The following is a 22,068-nucleotide window of genomic DNA, read 5'->3' as shown; positions in this document are numbered from 1 at the left end:
GAACATCTTTCTTATGTGGAATGGCTCAATTGATTGGATCATTTTAGTTAAGTAAAAGGACAACTATGGTGAGAGACTTTGTATAACTTGGTGCTGTTCTTTCGCTCCCCTTCCTTTCCCCATACTGTTTACATACGTATAGACTCTGTATTCCTTTGTCTGCCTTTTCTGTGTTGAGTTCTAGTTCTTGAGGGCCGATGCTAATAGAACAGTTGTACCCAAGATTGCAGGTGCACAGATGGGTATATCTGGCTTTTTCAAAACAGACATTTTGAATGTGATGTCAACTTGGAAAATATCCCTGCCATGTCCTCTCTTTCTCATACTAGAATGTCCCATTCATTCCTTGTTAGGATCATCATTACCACATACAGTTGCACAGTAGGGTTTAAATTGCTGTCCGGCCCCACCCTTCCCTAGTCATTTATCATACTGTTCTACTTAAAAACAGCATGAAGCATTATAATATTTCTGAGCCTTTCTAAGAACAGAACACTAATTATATACTCTTAAATTTCTATACGTTTTTATTGGCAACACTTTTGCCGTATAATATTTTCAGATGTTTTATTGCTGACTTTGAACAAAAGTACAACAGTGGTAGCAGAATAAAATAAGCTGTATGTTGGAAACAGCCATGAAACTTGATCTTGTGCTCTGGTCAATATTGTTTCCCACTAACGATTTCAACATTCCAAGATGTAGGACTGTACTGATCACAATATGCTGTAGTCAGACAGACACAGTTCTGACAGAATTCTTGCTGGTTTTATGGTCACATTGCAGTTGCCTTCAGTGAAAGGAGCTGAGGGGATAAACATTCTTGGCTTAATGTCTTAAATATGCATGGATCTGGGTTTCCAAGCCCACTGGAAAGGAGAACCTTGGCCCACTGTGCACCAAGAAATCTTTTGAGGCATTCAGTTTTGACCATAAAGACTACCTTACAGAAATGGGAAAGCAGCTTACCAGGCCTGGTGGGGTAGGGCAAAAAGCCTGTGTAAGTTATAGCAAAATAAATTTATGAAAACCTCTCATCAGATAGAAGGAGGACGAGGAGTTGGATTTATACCCCCCCCCCTTTCTCTACTATAGGAGACTCAAAGGGGCTTACAAACTCCTTACCCTTCCCCCCTCACAACAAACACCCTGTGAGGTGGGGGGGGGGCTGAGAGAGCTCTGTAGCTCAAGGTCACCCAGCTGGCGTGTGTCGGAGTGCACAGGCTAATCTGAATTCCCCAGATAAGCCTCCACGGTTCCAGCGGCACAGCGGGGATTCAAACCCGGTTCCTCCAGATTAGAATACACCTGCTCTTAACCACTACGCCACTGCTGGCCCTTATAGGAACAATAAGGCAATGAAGCATGTTGTCTAGAAGTGGGGGAGTATATTCTTTCGTGTCTTTCAAGAAGAGATTAGGTGAGCATCGTTATCCTTTTAAGATTTTTATGGCAGTTTTTCTTTGAGAGCTAGCCTGCGAAAAATCATTCTTGACTGTTTTCTGGTTGAATTCCTTCATCTTTTTAGGCTCATTGCTTCCATTTCTAATCCTGTTACTGGTTCATTATCTGCACATGATGTAGCTTTTAGTTCAAGGTTAGTTCAAAATGCTAACGAAAACGTTGAACACCACTAAATGACGTTTTTAATGCTCTCTGTTATGGCATCGGTCAGTCGGTATACTTTGGATTTATAACCATTCAACATCACTGTGCAACATATGAATAAAACCCCATGCTGACTCTCTGAGCTGATTGCTTGGTATTGCCATTCTTCTGAAGTGAAGTGTCAAGACCCCATCCCCCTTTGGTCTTGCCATGGGCCCCCAGGTGAGTCTGGGAGACTGTGACTCCAGTCAGTTCTTGCTGTTGCTTATTCTTGGTTTGTTTAGAGATTAGTAATAACGGTTCTTTTTTGTAGCCAGACAGCACCTGGCCCTTATCAGGGTTCCAACCTTGGAGAAACTATACAGCCTGAGGACACTTTCAATTTTGGGGAAAACCATTAGTTGGAGGGGGTGCATAGTGGCAGATGTTGACTGCTCCTTAGTGTGATGTTAGATCTAGCAAAGAAATTCTGGTGAACCTGTTCATTTACTCTGGTTTCAATGACCCTGAGTCTGATTACTGGAAGGAGGTCAACAAGCGTGACACAGAGCATGTAGGAAGAGAAATAGTTCTGTTGTAGTACATGATGGAGTAAAAATGGAAGCAACTTGGAGAAATGGACCAGTACACAGAAGAGCAGAATTCGGAAGGTCCCGGGTTATGATACAGAGAATGGGCTGGTATGGTGACCTGTTTAATTGTATTGGTTAACGATATGATAGATTATTTTGCAGGGTCCAAATACTGGGTAGCTGAATGCTGTTGATAGAGTCAGTAGGAGAACTCAGTGATATTTTATACTACTCGTAAAATGATTTTATATTCAGTGTGAATTATCTCCAGAGATCTGCAAAACTAAAACAGTTCATTTCACTCGTCCTCTCATTCCGATTATCATTTTGTCTTCTTTTCCACAGCGACTTTGAACCAGAATGGCTGGACAGTGTGCAGAAAAATGGGGAATTGTTCTATTTAGAACTAAGTGAAGATGAAGAAGAAACTGTCCTTCAAGGCAATTCTGTGGATTCGCCCGTGGTGAACCGTGTCAGGTTTTGTGAAAATGAACCTGAGATTATTCATGAGCGATCTCGAAAACATAGACAAAATGAGCACAGGTTAGAAAAACTCAATAAAATATTAAAAAATAAAGATATTTTGGCAAAACACTCCACAAAGAAGAAAGCAACTGGCAAAGGTGATGGACATGCCTCTGGTCCAGCATCCATATTGAAACACCATTCTAGCCAGAAGACTGGAGTGACAGTCCAACAGCAGTACAAAGATGTCTTTGTTTACGTAAATCCAAAGAGGCAGTCAAATGCTGAGACAGGAGAGCAGCTCAAGCTTCTAGAGTCATTAATAGGGATTGCCCATCAGTCTCCATGGCGAAAAGTCGAAAAGCACAGACACAGTATTGAGTCCAGAAGTACAGAAGAAGAGAAACTGGTTGTACATGGCTTGATTCCAGGCAGCTCAGCAATAAGATCTGGTGAGATCTTAATTGGTAAGTTAAATTCCATTCAAACCAATAATGCTTCCATAAGGGTGGTTTATTTCACCTTGGCATCTTTACAGCAGTGCTGTTTTCAAGAGCAGCCATATGACATCATCCTTTATTTCTCCCTCTGCTTTGCCTCCTCCCATTGCTGCGATTGGTACAATCTTTTTTGAAAGATAGTGTCAGTAACGTCATATTGAGAGGAAGGGGTGCATTTTTGCATGTCCTGGCAACTTGGCACCATTTTTCTTACTGTGGCGGCCACAGCTATTGTTTCTCACACATAAACTACTGGCTTTTTTAAAATCAGCATTGTAATGATCTATTGCAACAATTTACTTGTTTCCAGCTTTTTTTGTTTAAAAGAAAAATAAGTCTAGTCTCTTTGCCTTGCAGAGTTCTAAGGCAACATGTGTAGCCTTATAGCTTTTCCCCTTATAACTTCAGAACAAAAAAATGCTAAAAACTATATTTTAAAGCTGGGAATTAGTACATTGTCACTATAGGTCATTATGGTGTTATAGCAATCTGTCAATGATTGTATTAAAAGGCCTTCAGTGGCTGGGGGAAATGGCTGTCATTGGAGGCTGGATCTGATTTTTTTTTTTTAAGATTCAAATAGTCTCCAGTGGATGTTGTGTCTGAGCTTTGTTCTGGATAATGTTGTCTGAGCAAAAGTCTTGTTATTTGTTTGTTTGTAGCATTTCTAATCCTTTGTTTTCCCCAAACTTTGTGGTTGGTTCAAAGGCTCACACACATTGTAATCATGTGATTCCAATAATGGCTATAACAGGGATCTGGGGAAAGTGTCAGCTATAGTCAAGGGATTTTTGTGTCCTCTTCCTGTTGATGCCACTGTTCATGTGCCCTGAAAACTTTAGCTAAATCTGGCAAACAAGGAGAAGTGATGTCATTTGGTGCAGGTGGAATTTACTACTGAATTTGACTTTTGGGAGTATAGTAATCCTGGAAGACCCAGTAAGTCAGGGCTCTGTAAGGTTCACTGATTGCACTAAAACGGTAAATGTGAAGTACTAAAATCACTTATAGCTTATCTAAGAAGAACTAGGTGAAAAGGAGTATGTCCAGTCCTTACGATTATAGAGAAAAGTAAAAGACTATGTACGATAAACAGTGTTCTGAATGTGCTGTGTGAGAGCAAATATGGTTACAGCAAATCTGACAGCATTCACAAGGAATGTTATGTATAAATATTTTAATAGTCTTTACTGTTGTATTTACAAGGAAGGCTGATGGGGAAGGCTTCATGTAATGTACTGCTTTGAGACATTTTGAAGGAGAAAAGCAGGACAAGTATTTAAAATAAATAAAAATGTGAGGGGTTTTTGCATAATATACTTGAATAGTAACTACTGTTCCTTTAAAGTTAATCACGTTTTTCTAAAATATTAGTCTTTCTTGACTTTGTTTTCTCCGAACCGCCTGGTGTTGGAGGATTGTGGTACTTCATTTGGGGGTATGGTAGTCCTACGTAACACTCATATAGGACAGTACTATAGGACAGTCAATCAGAGGCGTACTTCTGTTTTTCAGTATGTTGCTATGCCTTATAGATGTGTTGCTTTGATTTAATGGAGCCCTACTTTATTTAGGCATAACCAAATCTGAGAAATGGGTGACGGAAAAAGTAAAATTATTTTTTGTGACAAAGCAAACTAGCAGCATGGAAGCAGAACTAAATTATCAGCCTCTGTTTTATATTCCAGTCTGAGTTTACTTCTGTCCTTCTTCAGTCTTTTGGCTTTGAGTTAGCAAATCAGCTACATCCCCTGCCAAGTTTTATACAAATATATAATTTCCATATAAAATACTTCAAAATTATAGATCTGCAGGGAACTCTGGGTACCTTGAGATTTAAATGTGGCATTTCAAGCTCTGTGTGATGTATAAAAGTCATCGTTGGCAGAAACAACTTATAATTAAGCTGAAGCACATCAGTCTTTTTAAAAGATCTTTTCTAAAAGATCTTTGCCAGATTTTGCATTTTGGTAAGAATAAAATATGTCCTAGCATTATGTATTTAGAACTGGAAGAAAGGGATTAAGAAACTGCATTTCTAAAGGTGAAACAGGGCTTTTAAGTTTGTACTCTCAACAGTCTGAAATTGCAACGATCCACTGAGAACTTATTGTGAGGTTCAAGAAACTTCTCTGCCCCATTTTTCTTCCAGGACGAAGTGTCGGGGGTTTGAATGGGATCCAAATAAGGGTGGGGAGGATACAATGTGTTGAAGAGAAGCTCTGTCAAAAATGTGAGCTGTTTCTTAAACTGAGAAGCACAAGACAGATGTGATACGGTATACCCTTGTGCTCTTGAAGCCGTACCAGTCCTTGCATAGACCATTCAGCAGGAGAGAGAGTGCCTGCCCTGTATCCTCCAAACTGCTGTGTAGATTATGTTGTCTGCTATTGATCTTTATTGAACTTCTGAAAGGGATATAATATAAATGCAGATTAAATTGCTGATCAGATAGTAATGAACATTGTTAGTATGATTGCTGAAGCAAATACCAAAACTTTGTTACATCTATTTATTATGTTTTGCTTCCGCAGGATTCTTCAAGTAAAATGTTTGTAGCATTTGTAAATTAAATAAACTATCATTCATATATTTCCTGCTTTATTTAAAGGGAAGTTTACAGTATATTCTAGGAACCCAAAGTAAAATATGACTGTATCCCACTTGTCCTCCAATTTTTGCCCTGCTTAATTCATTATGTTAATGCTTATGATGTGCTTCATTTCTGTCTTAGATTTCTGGTTAGTTCCAGACTTTTACGATGCTAATACATGGTTTATTGAATGTACCATTTGTTGATTGTGTGTAATCTGCCTTGAGAAAGATGTACTATGAATAACATAAATAAATAACATAAATAAATAAACAAACCAAGTTACAATTAATCCTGGCTGCAATAGGTTTATATAATTATCTCACCATATATTTAGACAACTAGCTTAGGGGATAAACTAATAAAACTATGGAGAACCTAAATACTCACTTCCAAGACCCCCAACCAAGATAGATGGTGTAAGAAATCACCATGGAAACTGGCATCCTTTTCTATTTCTGTCACAGTGGCCTCTTATGCAGTTTATTTTCTCATCTAATAAACAATAGAAATGGTATGAAACTCCAATGAAAGATCCAATAGAGTTAGGTTCCCCTATCTTTTGACAAAGAACATCAGTGAGAACAACTGTAACATAATAGAACCAAGCTGGTAACTGGTTTGTCAGGGTTCTAGATAATGAATGCCCACCAAAGCACCTCACTAACCCAAAAAGGGAAAATTTGGAACCAGCAGATAGTTCATTATGTAGTCCCAAGCATAGTTTCTCTAGGAGTGTTCTAGTGACTGGTACCCACAGAATAGTTGGGACCTCACTCTGTCTTACCGGTAATAAGGTACTTATCACTTCCAGGACTCGCTCAATTATACTTCTTGGTAAAATATTATAAGCCAAGAATGTAACATAGAGTATTATAAGCCAATTGGGAAAACAGGTGGTAGGCTTTGACCTTACAAGCACTTTGTCTACACACCTATGTTATAAACAATGGACATTTATCCATAAATACAGCTCTCTGGCAGAATTTGGTAACTGTGTTGTTTCTTAAGTGGCAAGCATAGTAGAATGAATGCAAATGATTTTATCCACAAAAAGTTTAGCAGAGTCTACCAAGAACTCATTATCATCATAGGGAGCAATCCTATAGCATTTAAAACAGCTTAACTGGATGGCATTTTACAAGTGCAATACTGGCAAGATAGAGTAGGCTCAAAACTTTACTGAGGTTGTTTGATAGAAGCTTTTAAATTGTTTAAACATAGCTATTGGTAAACTTTGGTCTATTCCAGCAGTTCCCAAACTGTGCTCAGAAGAGCACTTGGTGCTTCACAAAGCACCTCTAAGTGCTCCACTAAGAAATTGGAATAAATGTGACAAGTCCAATGTTCCATAGTCAATACTGTTGTCATTCAGTTTAGTTTAGTATCTATGTAAGTGCTAGGTAAAAATATTTTTGCCCTTATGCCAAAGACACATATGTGAAAAATTGACGTTTTGGGGAAATTATATTTAAATTTCCAACTTTCAGTGAGTTTCAGTGGAAAAAAATAAGTTTAGATCAAAATTTAACCTATTTTAGAACTCAAAAAATAACTTGTGCTTTTGCTATATCTACAATAAAAGACTTAACAACTTGAAAAAATACAGTTAAATAAAAACAGCCAAGAATGCACATATATGCTGTTCTGCCCCAAGAGGTTTCAGTTATTTTAGTTACAGCAATATATCTGTATTAGCAGTAGATGCAGGCAAGGACGTAGGTAAGGGAGGGGTTCTCGGGTTAAAAAACCCCCCATTACATGTCCAAAGCTCCACACACACATCTCGTTCGTGGGTTTTTTGTATTTTTTAGTGTTTTTCAGTTTTTGGCCTGCAGGGGGCGCAGGTTTTAGGCTAGCAGCAAAAAAATTTCAGGGATTATTTGGGAGACTCTCCTGATGATACCATCCAGGTTTGGTGAGGTTTGGTTCAGGGGTTCAAAGTTATGGATTCCCAACTCTCATTCCCCATTGTTTCCAATGGGAGCTAATAGAAGATGGGGGCTACTCCTTTGAGGATCCATAACTGTGGACCCCCTGAACCAAACTTCACCAAACCTGGGTGATATCATCAGGAGAGTCTCCTAAAGATACCCTGAAATTTTGATGCTGCTAGCTTAACAATTGCACCCCTGACAGCAAGCACCCCCCAAATTTCCCCAGATTCTCTTTTTGAATCCACCCCCTTCGGCATGGATTTAAAGGGAGAATCTGAGGTCCCCAGTTTAAACATTGAAAGTGATGCTGTTTCAGGGTGGGGAATAATCCACATCCAAACAGCATCCCTTTCAATGTTGTTTTAATTGGGGACCCCAGATTCTCTCTTTAAGGTGGATTTAAAAGGAGAATCTGGGCTCCCTAATTTAAACACCATTGAAAGTGATGCTGTTTGGGGGTAGATTCCATCATCACAGCAGCTGCCCATGGGGGGGGGGGGGCGCAAAACTCAGATTTTGCACCGGGCTCCATTTTCCCTAGCTACGTTTCTGCAGGAGGGTAAGGTAGAAGGGACTGCCAGCTGGGAGCCCAGCCTGTTGGGGGGGGAGGGGGAGTCTGCCATCCCTTGGCCTCTGAGAGCTGCTTTTATAAGCACTGAGGCCAAAAGTGGGGCTTGGGGAGGTGTGGCCACGCCCCCAGGGGCGGGTGGGGCTGGGGCCCGTCCCCCAACCCCCCTCATAAAAAATCTGTATACTACGTCACTGGATGCAGGTAAGAAGATTCTGTATCTTTAAGATAGTGTATTTCAGTCCTGTAACTGAACAGATTAGCCAGCTTCCTGAGCGTAACTTCCCAACTCACAAAAATGTATGACTCTTTGTCTACTTCAAAACAATAGATGGACATGTCAAGCCATTCTCTATTTCACAGTAGTGGGGAGGATGTCCAAGAACTTCAAGATCAGGGAATCACCATACAGATGGAATACAAGTCTTGCATGCATATCCATCAGTTTGTGCAACAAAACTCTGATCTGAAGCTGTGCCTAAAATTCTTCTAGTTGACACTATCCAATTCAGACAAGAAATGGTCTGGAGTGGGCATATTTGCCTTTGGCATTAGGGTGATGATAGTGCTCCATGACAAATTTCTCTCCTGAAAAGTGCTCTGGGGCTCAGTTTGGGAATATCTGTTCTGTTCTGTATCTAAAGTAGAGAAGCAGGATGGTTACATCATTGTTTATTAAGGCAGATATTTGAAGCGTATATTTCTGTTCTGCACCATATTTATAATCTATTTCCGCACTTTAATAACCATATAAAACATGCACCACAAAGTCATCCTGGTTTTTTTTCCCAATGAATATTATACTTCACAATGCCAAGCCAACGAAAACGAGTATCAAACAAATCCCACAGCTCTGTTCATTGATTCAGATGCTGCTTTTTCTCCTATCATTTTGGTTAGGATAATGTTCAGATAAATAATGTTAGGATAATGTTCAGAGAAGTTGGTATTGGAATAAATAGCACTGCAAGCTGGATTTTACTGCACAAAGAAGCAGCTAACACGTTCATTAAAAAGGTAAAAGGTAAATGTTTATTAGGGAACTACATTTGGAATAGGAAGAGGGGGAAAGATACCATGCTGCTACCTTTCTAGCTAGGAAGAGTATCTCATACCAACTTCCGAAAAGAAACAGGATATTAGACCTGAGAGTATCAGTCTAAGGACAGACAAGAGGTGACACGAAAGGCTGGAAGGGTCACTAACCTTCAGCCTTATCTAGCTGACTACTTTCCTGCCCCCTGCTGTGTCTTCTTCTTAGTTCCTTTGCACATTAGACATTGCCATATTCAACACTGTATGCAGTCTGCTGCATAACGTTGTTATGAATAAACATTTTAATTTGTCCAGTTTGATTGATGTGTATTTTTATAATGCAGCTGCTTTTCAAGCTTGTCAGGAAATTGTCATGGTGGAGCCATAGCTCAGTGGTAGAGCATCTTCTTTGCATGCAGAAGCTTCTTTGTATGCATGAACATCTTCTTTGCATGCAGAGCCTCTCTAGTTAAAAGGAGCAGGTGCAAGGTGATATTAAAGTCTTCTGCCTGAGATCTTAAAAGGCCAGTCTGACTACAAAGTACTAGACAGTATGCAAATTGTCAGGTTTATACTTCCACAACAAGACAAAAGTCTGGGGGTTTTTTTGTTGGTGTGTTTTTGGTAATGAAAGCCTGGATTTAATAGAACATGGTAATAGATTGTTACAACACTATCACAAGCTGTCAATAATTGATTTTTTAAAACGATTGAACAGATCCCTCTAGTATGGGAAGATGGTTTCTAAGGCAAGGAAATTCTAGGAAATACTGCCGTATGGATGTTCTGTCTTCACTGCAAATACCTCTGCACTCACTAGCAATGAGACCTGCATGGAGAGCCATGTCTGTATGGAAGCAGCATCAGTTGTTTCCAGAGATGTTTTGTGTAATTAGTTTAAGAATGTGATTGACTGATAAATGTACCCATCAGTTTGATTTTGTAAATAAATTGCTGTTAAATGGGCAGACTATGAAAGCTTTATGTATTGAAGAGAACAGGAAGAACTGCCTAGAGAGCATATTAATATGTTCACTGATAGGAAAACTTCAGTTCCCTTTGTGGAGTTGTGTTAAATCCCCTAATGGATTGTATCATATCAATTATCAATTATCATATAATGATGAAATAGCAAAACAGAGGCCCTTTCCGCATGGGCCAATTATCCTGGGGTGGGGGCAGGATTAAACCCGGTTTGGGCAGGAACTTCGCACGATTCCTTCCCCTAAACCAGGTCAAATCCCACTTTAACACCCGCCCCCCGGCAGGATATTTGAGAACGGCATTATGTGCGATTCTTTTTAAATATCCTGCCTTGGCTCGGGGCCAAGCGAACAGTCCCAGCGGGGAGGTGGGTTGATGGTAGCTGCACCATTCCCTTTCCTCCCCCCCCCCCAGCCCTATGTGGCTACGCAGGCACCGTGACGCTGGCCTGTGGGTGGGGGAAGGGTCCCCGGGGTGTGGGGAAACGACGCAGGTGGCAGCCACAGCTCTTTGCAAAGCTGCAGCAGCAACCTACTACGCCTCGCGTGCTGTTGCCCCAGGCTGTGCAAACGGCCCAGTGCAGTCACGGGGCAATTTATCCCGGCTACTTGGCAAGATAAATGGCATGTGCAGAAAGGCCATAGCTGGTGAGGAAAGTCAGCTACTAATTTAACTATGTTTCGCAGAAATCAACTTTTTGTTTGGAATATTGTCTTGTTTCAAGAGCTGCTGTTTCTCATGTGGTGCCTGTCTGTTACTTTGTTTTTTCAATCTTACTTTTGCTTCTGATCTCAGGAGATGTTCTTGTTGCGGTAAACGATGTTGATGTCAACTCTGAAAATATAGAAAGGGTTTTATCTTGCATTCCAGGTCCTATGCAGGTATAGTAATATATTGTAAGTTTTCTTTTTTTTAATGGAAAGTATTTTGACAAACTTAGTCTCTGGACTAATAAATGTATGTGTTCTTACATTAACTTAATTTTCTGCCCTGATTATATCTTCCTTGCTTAATTTGGGGTCATATGTTAGATTGTTAATATTACAACTGTTAATATGGTGTGCCACGGTAAATCCTGTCTAAGGAAGGCTGCTATACTGAAAGCACATGTAAGTGTGCATGTTTCTTTTTAACTTCCTAACCAGCTTTGAAGCCCCTTTTTTCATTCCTGGTTAAGAAGGTTTCCAGGTAAGCGTTACATCAATACTTGTATTGACATGGACTATGTTTAATCATGACAAAGTGGGGGGAATTGTTTTTGAAGGGAGAAGGAAGGACACTGCTGCCAGTCTCTTCTCTATAAATAAGAGAATTGGCCAACATTACGGCTGAACTGGCAGTTTGAGACTAGACACTGGAAGGGCTCCAGTGAGAATCTAGTTCACTGCCCACTTTTGGCCAAGCACAGAGTTGCTAAGATTAGTGCAGTGTGCTGATGGTTGAACAGGAAGACAGTCTTGCTTAGTTAATTATCTTATCTGGTTATGGTTACATTTTTTAAAATTCCAAATTAAAGCTTTTATAATGTTTACAATTAATGTTAATCCTCAGTTAATCAGCTGAAAGATGTAATTGCTTTTTATGTAGATTTTCCAAAATGTTTTATGGAAATGGGCATTCCTCATGGACATTCCTCATGTACCAAACAACTTGAGCCAAACAGAAGCAGAATCACTGAGAGCAGATCCCTGAAGAATTTTAACTGGGGTGATTTGCAACTGAAAACATTTTTCAGGCTAAAGCAGAAATTGATTTATTTTCAAATTGTTAAAGAACACAGAATATGTTCTTAAATAAAATGTTGTTTTCAAGTGATACGTGTCAGTTCAATAGATGCAAATATAAAGACTCTGTACCAAGGAGGGTAGGGTGTGTGGACTTTCTACTCTCTTCAATGAGAGGAAATATTTGAATTTTATGATTAATGGAGACATGGTTGAAACACTTGTCTTCAACAAATGGGTCATGGTCAGAGGTGGGATTCAGGGGGTTCCGAAGGTTCTGTAGAACCTGTTGTTAAAATTTTAAATATCACTTTTTTAATACTTAAAATATTTTAATTAAGCATTAATCTTTTTAAATACTTAAAATTGAAAAAGTGATATTAAACATATTTTTTATACTTTTTAACCGTCATTATTTGAATCCTACCACCATCGGAACCTGTTGTTAAAATGTTTGAATCCCACCAGATCCTCCTAAGCTGAGTAGTACAGTGTTGTCATGGCCACCTTCTCGGAAGAGAAAATGAGAATATGGTTTTAAACACCTCTAGAAACGTAGATATATGATGGACTGTGTACCTGGAAAAATAGAAGAATGCCAGTTAAAGGGTTTAAAAGCTAGTTACAATTATAAAGGTGCAGTTAAGTCATAACATTCATGATTGTCCAAATAATGATTTGGAGAACTGGGAATATCACATCTGAACAGACCATAATGTGAGAAAGGTTATGGCTCAGAGGTAGACTTCTCATGCAGAACATCCCATGTTCAACCCCTGGAATGTATTGTGAAATATCTTTCTCTGCCTGAAATCCCTGGAGAGCCACTGCCAGTCAAAGTTAATAATACTGAGTCAGATGGGCCAGTGGCTTGCGGTATAAATCAGCTTCAAATGAATTTCCTTTGCTGAATTTCACACTGGAATAAATTTTCCATTGTAGATAACTTATATAAATTTGTGTAAAGATCTGACTGGGAAAAAATAGGTCAGTAATTATGTTGTAGTAAAACATTTTTACTTTTTCAATAGGTGAAGCTTACATTTGAAACTTCAGTCTTTGAGCTAGAAGGAACATCCCAGCAGAGGTGTAAGCCACCACAATTCTCAATGAATAACCTGCTAAAATTGCTATGGAAAGATCATAACAATGACCCACAGTTCTCTATACAAAGTATACCTCATATTATTATGTTTCTCTCACTCAAATTGGACTCTGATACCTCTAAGGATGAGGTAGGTATGTACTTCTAAAATAAGTAGAAAGAAGCCAAGTCTTTACATATCCCACGTAGAAACTACTAGATTAAAAAATCTGTATATAATATCAAGACTATACTTATGTTGCAGTTCCTGCCTTTATTTAAAAAGGATCTTCCCAGCCCTTATGGGTTTAACAATATGACTAGCAGTGTCGTAGATGGCCTGCTGAAATCTCAGAATGCCAGAGTAGTTTTTGGAGGAAGTCAACATTCCAAAGTCATGAATGTAGCTAATTTAATATCATGCTCTGGGTAATTAAAAATGTGTTTCAAACCATTGCGGCTTGATGTCTTATTTTACAAACTGTACAAGCCTTACAAAACATCCAAATATTTATTTTATTATTTTTATTTAAAACATTTTAATGCAGCCTTTACACCCTATCAGAGTCTTACAAGTGGCAAACATAAGAACATTAAAACAATTAAAATACAGTTAATATTCCATTTAAAACACATAAGCAGCACTAGAAAGAAGACTAGTAACCATTATTGGGGGGTATTTTTGAGAAGGAGCTACTCAGCAGCGGTCGTGGTAACAGCAGAAGCAGTTGAGGAAAAGAAAACGCAGGAACCCAGGCGTTGTTCACTTCAAAGAACAGAAGGGTTTATTCCTTGTTTCCAAAGTCACAAAACAGTCTGACAGAGTGCAGCGCAGCAACTGTATAACCAAAGCACGCGTAGACCAAACTGTTCTGTGCATATACATAGAGACATACAACCAATCAGGGAGCAGTGATGCAATCACACATGATGTGCTTAGTCATGGTTGCATCACCCACTGAAACTAGGTGAAAGGTGGAGGATTGCATCAGCCAAGCTGTCAAGTAGATTTTGGTGATCTAACTGTCAAGTCCTAACAATTTTGGACAAAACAAAAAAAATTTTTACCCACTTATGAAAATACCAGTGGAGGGAGTCTGAAAGTTTTGGTGCCACAATGGAAGCCCTTTCTTGGGCCTCCAGTGTTTAGCCTCAGATGGAGAGTTCAACTGAAGCAGGGCTTCTGAGGATGTCTGGAGTGAGCTAGATTCACATGGGAGAAGGCAATCGTTTAGGTCTTTTAGATATGTTGGTTCCAGACTGTACAGGATTTCAAAACCAATACTAACACCTTGAATTGAGCCCAGAAGCAGATTGGAAGACTTGTGTAGGTGGAGTGATATGGTTCCTGGGAGCCACTGCAATCTGGCTGCAGCATTCTTTACCAACTGTATCTTCCATCCAATCTGTAAGGGCAGCCCCATGTAGTGTGTATTGTGGTAATCTAACCTCATTGTTACCACAGCATGCACGAGAGCGGCAAGATCTTTTCCATCCACAAATGGTTGCAGCTGGTGAAAGGCATCTGAGCCACCTCTGCCACGCAATAGAAGGCTTGGGTCTAGCAGTGCCTCCAAGCTATGAACCTGCTTCTTTGGGGAGCTGCAAATCATCCAGAACAGGGATTAACCCATTTCCTAGTTTAGACTTTCCCCCCAACCTGCCACACCTCCATTTTGACGTGATAAATTTCAGCTTGTTAGTCCTCAGTCATTCCAAGACTACCTCCAGGCACGGGTTCAGTTTCTGAAGGCTCCCTGGGATTTTTTTGTAGACCAAAATAGAGCTAAGTATCATCCCCATATTTGTGGCAGCCAGCCCAAATCTCCGGATGTTCTTTCCAGCAGCTTTACACAGATGTTGAACAGCATAGAGGACAAGATAGAACCTTGTGGAACCCTTCAGGCCAAAGGTCAAGGGGCAAAGCAGCAGTCCTCCAACACTACACTGAAACCTACCCATGAGGTATGATCAGAATCCAGCCCCCAAAGATGAACCCGAAGGTTACCATGATCAATGGTATCAAAAGCCACCAAGAGGTCCAAGACAATTAACAGGGTCCTGCTCCTCCTGTCCATCCATCTGTGCATGTCATATCCCAGGACGACCAAGGCTGTTTCAGTTCCATAATCAGATTTGAAACCAGACTGGAATGGATCAAAACAATCTGCTTTATTCAGGACCCTCTGAAGTTGGCCACCCAGCCACCCATTCCGTTACCATGCTCCAGAATGGTACATTTGGAACAATAGTTATTAAATTTTCTTGGGTCCACGGTGGGTTTTGTTAAGAGTGGACACACCACTGCCCTTTTCAATGCAGGAACAGCCATCCCATTTCTCGGGGGCATCTGCTATCTCCCCATCCAGTCTACCAGCCCCTTCCCCCGCAGATCTAAGCGGCCGGGAGGGTCAAGGGTTGTATAAAGAGGAGGTAGGTTTCCTGTCATCATCCCCAGACTACACAAGCTGAAAAGATATCCACACAACTAGAAAAATCAACATTCTGGGACCATCCAATCTTGTTGCTGGTAGTGTGGAGTCCAAGTCAGGAGAGATGTGAGAGATTCTACCCACCAAGTGCTTAGCAAAGTGGTCACAGTGGGCTGCATCTCCTCCCATTGGCCAGAACCCAACAGCCCTTGGGTGATCAACCAAAGAGTTCTGTGGATCTATATTGTGCGGATGCAGTGGTAGTGAAAAGGTATTGTTCCTTTGCCACCATGGAGTAGGCTTTCAAATGAGCCCTAGCCCATGCCTTGTCAGATTCATTTTTTCTCCATCATCACTTTATCCATCTCCCTTGTCTTTTAATCACATGCAGCTCCTCAGAAAACCAAGGGGTTACCCAGGCTCTTTGACCTGGGAGAGGGTGCCTTTGTGGTGCAATTGTGTTAACTGCTTGGGCTATTTCCTCATTTCAGAGGTTAATCAACATCAACAGAAACCCTGACCATATCAGCAGGAAAATCCAGCAATGCCTTATTAGTTGATCTGCACTGCTGCAGAGTTTTGATAAGTCTAAACCTCAGTGTGTCCATGACAAGGGGACCATCTTCAATCCCCCTCCCCTTTCAGATCTCCTTCTTCCTGCCCAGAACAAAACACCAGATCAAGAGTGAGACATGTGCAGTGTGTGTTTTAGGGGTCAGGGCTGTTACCTAATAGGCCCATGGTTATGGAAACCATGAGATCCTGAGCTACTCTGGACAAGGTAGCCTCAGGATTGATGTTGAAGTCTTGCAAGACAGCCAGCCTAGGAGTTCTAAATAGCACATTGGAGATCACTTCCACAAGCTCAGGCAGAAAAATAGCCAGGCAGTGGGTTGGGGGTTACAACAATAGAATCCCAATTCTGCTTTGCATTTCTACCATTAGATACTCAAGCTCTTAACTCAGCAGAGTCAGAGCACTGAGTCAGGAGGATAAAATACATACATGTCACTATTTCCCTGAACATCAGGCCTATGCTAATGCCTGTTCTTTTCCCACCACCATATATCCACCTACTCCACTCCTCTCTGCTCATGGCAACGTCCCCCTCCCCATTCTGCTCCCCAGACACATCCCCTGCTAGCAGGTGAGACGAGACAGACAACATAAAGACAGGAGTTCAAATACCAACTCTCATTTGGATCTGGATAAAACACAGAGACTAGATCTCACCTGGCTCTGGACAAGACACAAACAAAAACAACCAGTTATCATCTGGTGTGAAACAACAACAGAAAGAAATTCCTCCACCCCTCCTCCTATGCAAAAATGAAGCCTTAGGCTCAGCTTCTCTCTACATTCAAGAGGCAAGATTCTGCCGTCCACTGCAGCTCATCACAGGGTTTAAGGCTGCAATCCTAAGACAAAGTCTGTGGGTGCAAGTCCTGTTGAACCACAGGACTTACCTGTGAATTGATCTGTTTAGGATTATTCTCTGAAGCATTGTCTATAAACTCTCCATGTGGATTTCCTCAGTTTGGCCTCTTGTGTTTCCAGTGAGCTGGATTCTTCCAGTCCATTCTGCTAGTACTTTCGCCTAGCACAAGACTGCACTGGTTCTAGTAGAGTAAAATGGTAGGATCCAGCCATTGTGTGTCCCTGATCTGAGCAAATGATGTTGGAAGTAGTAAAAATGTCACATTTGTCTAAAACAAGAAATTGAGGAGGCCCCGTTGACTTCATACATTCTGAAACATGGGATTATCCCATGTTTTAATCATTTGAATTTGATTAAATTACATGGAGTTGTCTTGTTTACAACAGAGCAGAAGTGCACATAGTGAAAAGACACACTCTTAGAAAGCATCCACTGTTGAAGTCCAGTTCTTGACAGTTTTAGGAGTCTTTCAGCTACCCATTTCAATGCTGATGATTCTTTTTATTTCCTTCACTTAGTGCCAAGGCTCTGCCTGTTGAAGGAAACGGCTTCTTAAAAGTTCACGGCGTTAGAAATGAAGATAATTGAAATCAAAATAATTTATTTACTGTCAAACTATTTAATAAAAGAATGCTATGTCCAGAAAGCTATGCTTTTCCAACATCCATGTCTTTTCACTTATTACGACCATTATCCCTGGCCTGTGGATCCATTAGACCCCACATTTTTCAACTTGCTTTGAAAGTGACTAATCGTATGCAGTGCTACGCATTACATCTTACCAGTACAGTAATGTTTACAGGCTGCTGTTAGGATCTTTTGTTGTGTTTTTCTTTTCTTTCCCTGGGAAAGAGTATATATATTTCACAAATGAACATTGGAAAGTTCTTTTGTCCATAAGAAGGAATGAGTGTAGGGGGGGTCTTGTATTTCATGTAATGTTCAATTAGAAAAGACTTTTTTTTTCCTTGACGAAACAGACTGATGCATAGAATCCTAGTTGTTAACAGGGCATTTAAAAATGGATAATTAAACTGAACGAAAGGGGCCCAGACCTGCCAGTTCCATGAATAGTGAGATTCAAAGTTCTTGTTAATGTAGTTGAAAAGAGAATTTTCCCAGCAGAGTTTTGGCCATGTCTGGATAGAAAGAGGAAGGAGAGTTTCAGGACACAGCTATGATAGTTAAGAATGACAATTATGTCTGAAACAGCATGTCATTTTTCTCTCAGAAAAATTCCTTTAAAAATCCTTGGGTTGCAATACAATTCCAATGTGTTGGGGGTTTTTTTGTCTTTTGCAAGAAAAAAATGGTAGAACTCAGAAATGGCCTTGTGTTTCTCTTGAGTGACAGGACTTTTTTGAATATATATTACATCTGTTGCAAAAGAAATGAATTTTCTATCACTAAAAAAGTAAAACTTTCTACCATAAAGAACACAACAGTTTTAAAACTTGAGAAAACTAGTGTGTAAAGCATTTTCCAGAAGCATTTTATTTTTATGATCACTACTAGAATTAAGATTCTGTATATTTGCTCCTTTTGGTTAATTAATTATCAAAAAGATATTACCATAGGTGAATTCCAGAATAATTAAGGAAAAAAGATAATATTATATCTGGAACTACTTACTGCTTTATACACTTTTTATGATAAATACTGTGTTTGAGGCTGCTATATATTTCTAGCAGGAACAATGAAATATTTGCAAGTTTCAGATAGGAGAACAAACATTTCTGGAAAAACTGCTTACTGTACCTTGTATAGCTTCATCTAAAACTAATCCTTCAGCGCATATTTCTGAACTAATACAGACATTGTCATTGTTGGCAGCAAGAAATCCTTTATCAATATCCCATATCAGAAGCATCCCAAAAAATGAAGAGTGTAAGAGGAATATTTCTAACATTGTGTGACATACTGGAAAATGTGACAGGAGCTCATATCATCAGGTAACAGTTGTTTGGGGGATTTATTTTCTTCAGATATACTTTCTTGCTGACTGTTTAGTAGGGAAAAGTTTTACAAACGTGTTTGCTTTGATGGAGATACTGTTGGCCTGCCTGCTATAAGCTGCACATTATGGAATAATGAAAAGCTCATTGGGAAAAAACCCCAGATACCTTTTAAAATTTTCCAAAATGCCAACGTTGCAAGTAAGGAGAAAATGGTTTAAAAAATAGTGGCAGTGGCAGTTGCTTCTCTGGTTTTAACTATAAAACCAAATTGAAAAACAAACAACTATGCAGCTGCTACCTACCCTATATGTTTCTCTGCCAGACCACTTTTGTGATTGTTTGCTTCTTCTCATTGGCTTTTGTAGTTCGTCTATGTTTCTGTGTGAGAAATTAATTCATGTGACTTACTGGAAGGAATCTGACAAGCTCCTAGTTATTGGCCTCCCAGCTGAAAGGTAAATTTTCAAGATATTTTGGATTGTTTCCCTCTTCAAGCCAAACTAAATGTGGTAAAGAACTTGTGGCAATTACACATTTGCCCTTCCCATTTTAAAGTGATTTTAAAATGCCATGAGGGCCTGATGCTGACTGGACCCACGGCATAGAGCTCTTCCCCCCTCCCCTATGTCTTTTCGAATGCCAAGGGGCAGACACACACTTTGTTTGTGCACTTGAAAAGGGGGGGGGGGCAGTCCACAGGCCCAGTGAGCATCAGGCCCTCACAGCATTTTGAAATCACTTTAAAATGATGGCAGTGAGCTCTCCATCATGCTCAGTTTGGGCCTTAATTTCAACTCCAATTTTATGCACTACTAATATTTCAGATTAACCCTCATAAAATTTAGTGGAACTTAATTTCAGGTAACTTGAATATGATTGTAGTGCATTTAGTTAGATTACATTTCATAAATCTTTTTTGATATTGTTTATATCCTGTTTAGTTAACTAAAATGTTGTAAATACCGAAAATTATTACTAAAGTAGTAGAAGTAGAAGGCATTCACAGGATGGATTTTTTCTTATCTCGCCTTTCCAGAGCAGCCCTCTATGCCCACCCCACCCTCACCCCGCTATTACTGGTTTATTCATGAGCAAAAAAGACACAGGGTATAGGATGCGGAGTTACAGTGCCTTCCGAGGGAATTCATGATAGAATAAGATGTAGATTTTTCCACATCCCCTTCTTTACTGTGTTTCTCTTTCTTTAGCTGTAGACATATAGGGACAATGCCTCAGTAATATGCTATGGCCCCTCTTTGTTTTCCAGCTCATGTTTTTAATGAAAGTCTCTAGCCCTTTCCCTTACGGACATGTAAGGGAAATTTTGCAAGCATTTTTGTCAAGTTGCTTGGGAAAGAGAGGAGGAGGGAAGCTGCAAAACAGCTGGAGCTGAGTCAGCTCCTTCCTGAAAATCATTCATTCTCATCTGTTCTGTCTCGTAACCTTTTTAGCATGTGTGCTTGCTGCCTTCTTGTTTAAGGAGGACATAAAGAATGTCTGCAGTGACAAATGAGCAGATTAGATAGAAAATTGCAATGAGATTTATACTCTTTTGGGGCTAGCTCCTCTTTTCAGTGAAGAATTTAACTCTGGCATAAGTGGGCCCACTGGAGGGAGGGGAGGTACAGAAAACTGAATGCCTATTTTCACTCAGCATGATTTGTATTCATTTACTGCAAGCTAACTTGCACCAACTTGCCTGCATGAAAGAATCAGTTTCTTTGAGCGCATTCAGCGCACCTTTTATTATCCGTTGTGAAGCTTCTGTCTTCACCTCCCTCGGTATGTAGTATTAGGACTAAAAGAGTTATAATGCTCAGGCAGGCCTAAACCTCAGAATGTCTCACTACAGAACAAGAAAAGAGCTCAGGCTTGAGGGGACTTGGCTGCCATGAACAACCCTGTCCCCCAAGCATTTTTTTTTGTCCTCTCAGCATAACATTTCTAGCTATAGGCCTGGTGACATTTTGTCCACTGAAGTCCCATATCCAGCAGTAATGCCTTTTTGGGATTGCTGTCAAAAATAAAAGAACTATCACCATATGTACCTAATATTCATGCCTCCCTAAAATCTCACCCATTATCTAAAATTAAGATATCACATTTTCATGAACAATACAAGTAGTTTCTTACATTATGTAACAAAACTACTGCTGTCCGGAAACTTTAAATGAACAAGGGAAATTTCCCAGAGCAAATATGCAGGATTTGCCTTGTTATTATGTTTATGTGTCCTGTTGTACAGAGATTTTATTGTATTTACTGTTCTTAAGTGTAATCAGCCTTGCTGGTTTTTTAAAAAGAAAGGCAGACTATGAATGCTATAAAATAAACAATCCCCTCCCCCTTTTTCTCATTTGAAAGGACTTTTAATGTTGTGGATATGGATTTGAAGGTTAGCAAGGCTGTATAATTGTAGTAGACTTGTTTCTTCCAAATAAACTTTCTTCCAAGCCCCTCAATGCTAAGTAATCATGATTTTTACCCCATTTTCTATGCTGTATCTCTCAGTGACCTTTAACGGCAGTTGAATTTTGCTGGATCTGATCTTGTTTCATCAGTATTCATTTTATTATACAATAAGCCTATTTTCAGATTAGGTTATTCTGGTTTTCTAGTGTACCACTTTCTCAGCTACGGAACATGACTGCAGATGTTGTCCGAACGTTAACATTCATGTATGGTTCTCTGGACAGGTAAGCACTTTTAAACATAATCTGCTTTATAGTAGCTATTTCTTCTGCAGATCTGAGATCTGTATACCAGATGTGGTGCTTATGATTGGCTCTAATGAGATTTTTGCTCTGTTCCATGAAATAATAGTTCACAAACTGTTTTTGAAAGTCCCCTTAATTTAAACAATGGTTTACTATGCAACATCGGTATGAGAAGCTCAGGCTCAAAGCTCTCTTGGGCTCACAGAAATAATTCCTGGCCATAATACATACCTAATTATGGCTTAGTTTTGGGTTTGGGAACAAACCGCAGTTTGTTGTCATTAGTTAGTTTTTGACCGTGTGCACTTCCTTCAGCAATTTTGAAATTCAGATGCGGGCACCTCCACTAATGGAGGTTTGTTTCATCTCTAGTAACTGGGATTTCTTGACCAGGACTGAACCATGATTAAACATCCCAGTTCATGAGAAGGAAACAAAGAGCAAAATTTTTCA

The 22,068-nt window shown here is 39.8% G+C and overlaps 1 protein-coding gene across 4 annotated transcripts in view; it reads left to right on the top strand.

The window, feature by feature from the left end:
- INTU (inturned planar cell polarity protein) overlaps positions 1-22,068 on the top strand; it is a 41,965-nt gene that overhangs the window by 7,555 nt on the left and 12,342 nt on the right. For all 4 annotated transcript variants that reach the window (XM_048509647.1, XM_048509648.1, XM_048509649.1 and 1 more), the window contains exons 2-7: positions 2,526-3,112; positions 11,058-11,143; positions 13,018-13,221; positions 18,774-18,892; positions 19,264-19,353; positions 21,517-21,594. In XM_048509647.1, the coding sequence (XP_048365604.1) occupies positions 2,526-3,112; positions 11,058-11,143; positions 13,018-13,221; positions 18,774-18,892; positions 19,264-19,353; positions 21,517-21,594 (1,164 nt within the window). The remainder of the gene's footprint in view (positions 1-2,525; positions 3,113-11,057; positions 11,144-13,017; positions 13,222-18,773; positions 18,893-19,263; positions 19,354-21,516; positions 21,595-22,068) is intronic.

Source organism: Sphaerodactylus townsendi, linkage group LG10 (assembly GCF_021028975.2).
Source record: "Sphaerodactylus townsendi isolate TG3544 linkage group LG10, MPM_Stown_v2.3, whole genome shotgun sequence".
In the NCBI taxonomy this organism is placed as follows: Eukaryota; Metazoa; Chordata; class Lepidosauria; order Squamata; family Sphaerodactylidae; genus Sphaerodactylus; species Sphaerodactylus townsendi.
The sequence above is the reverse complement of the archived record's forward strand: the minus strand, read 5'-3'. Positions and strand labels throughout refer to the sequence as shown.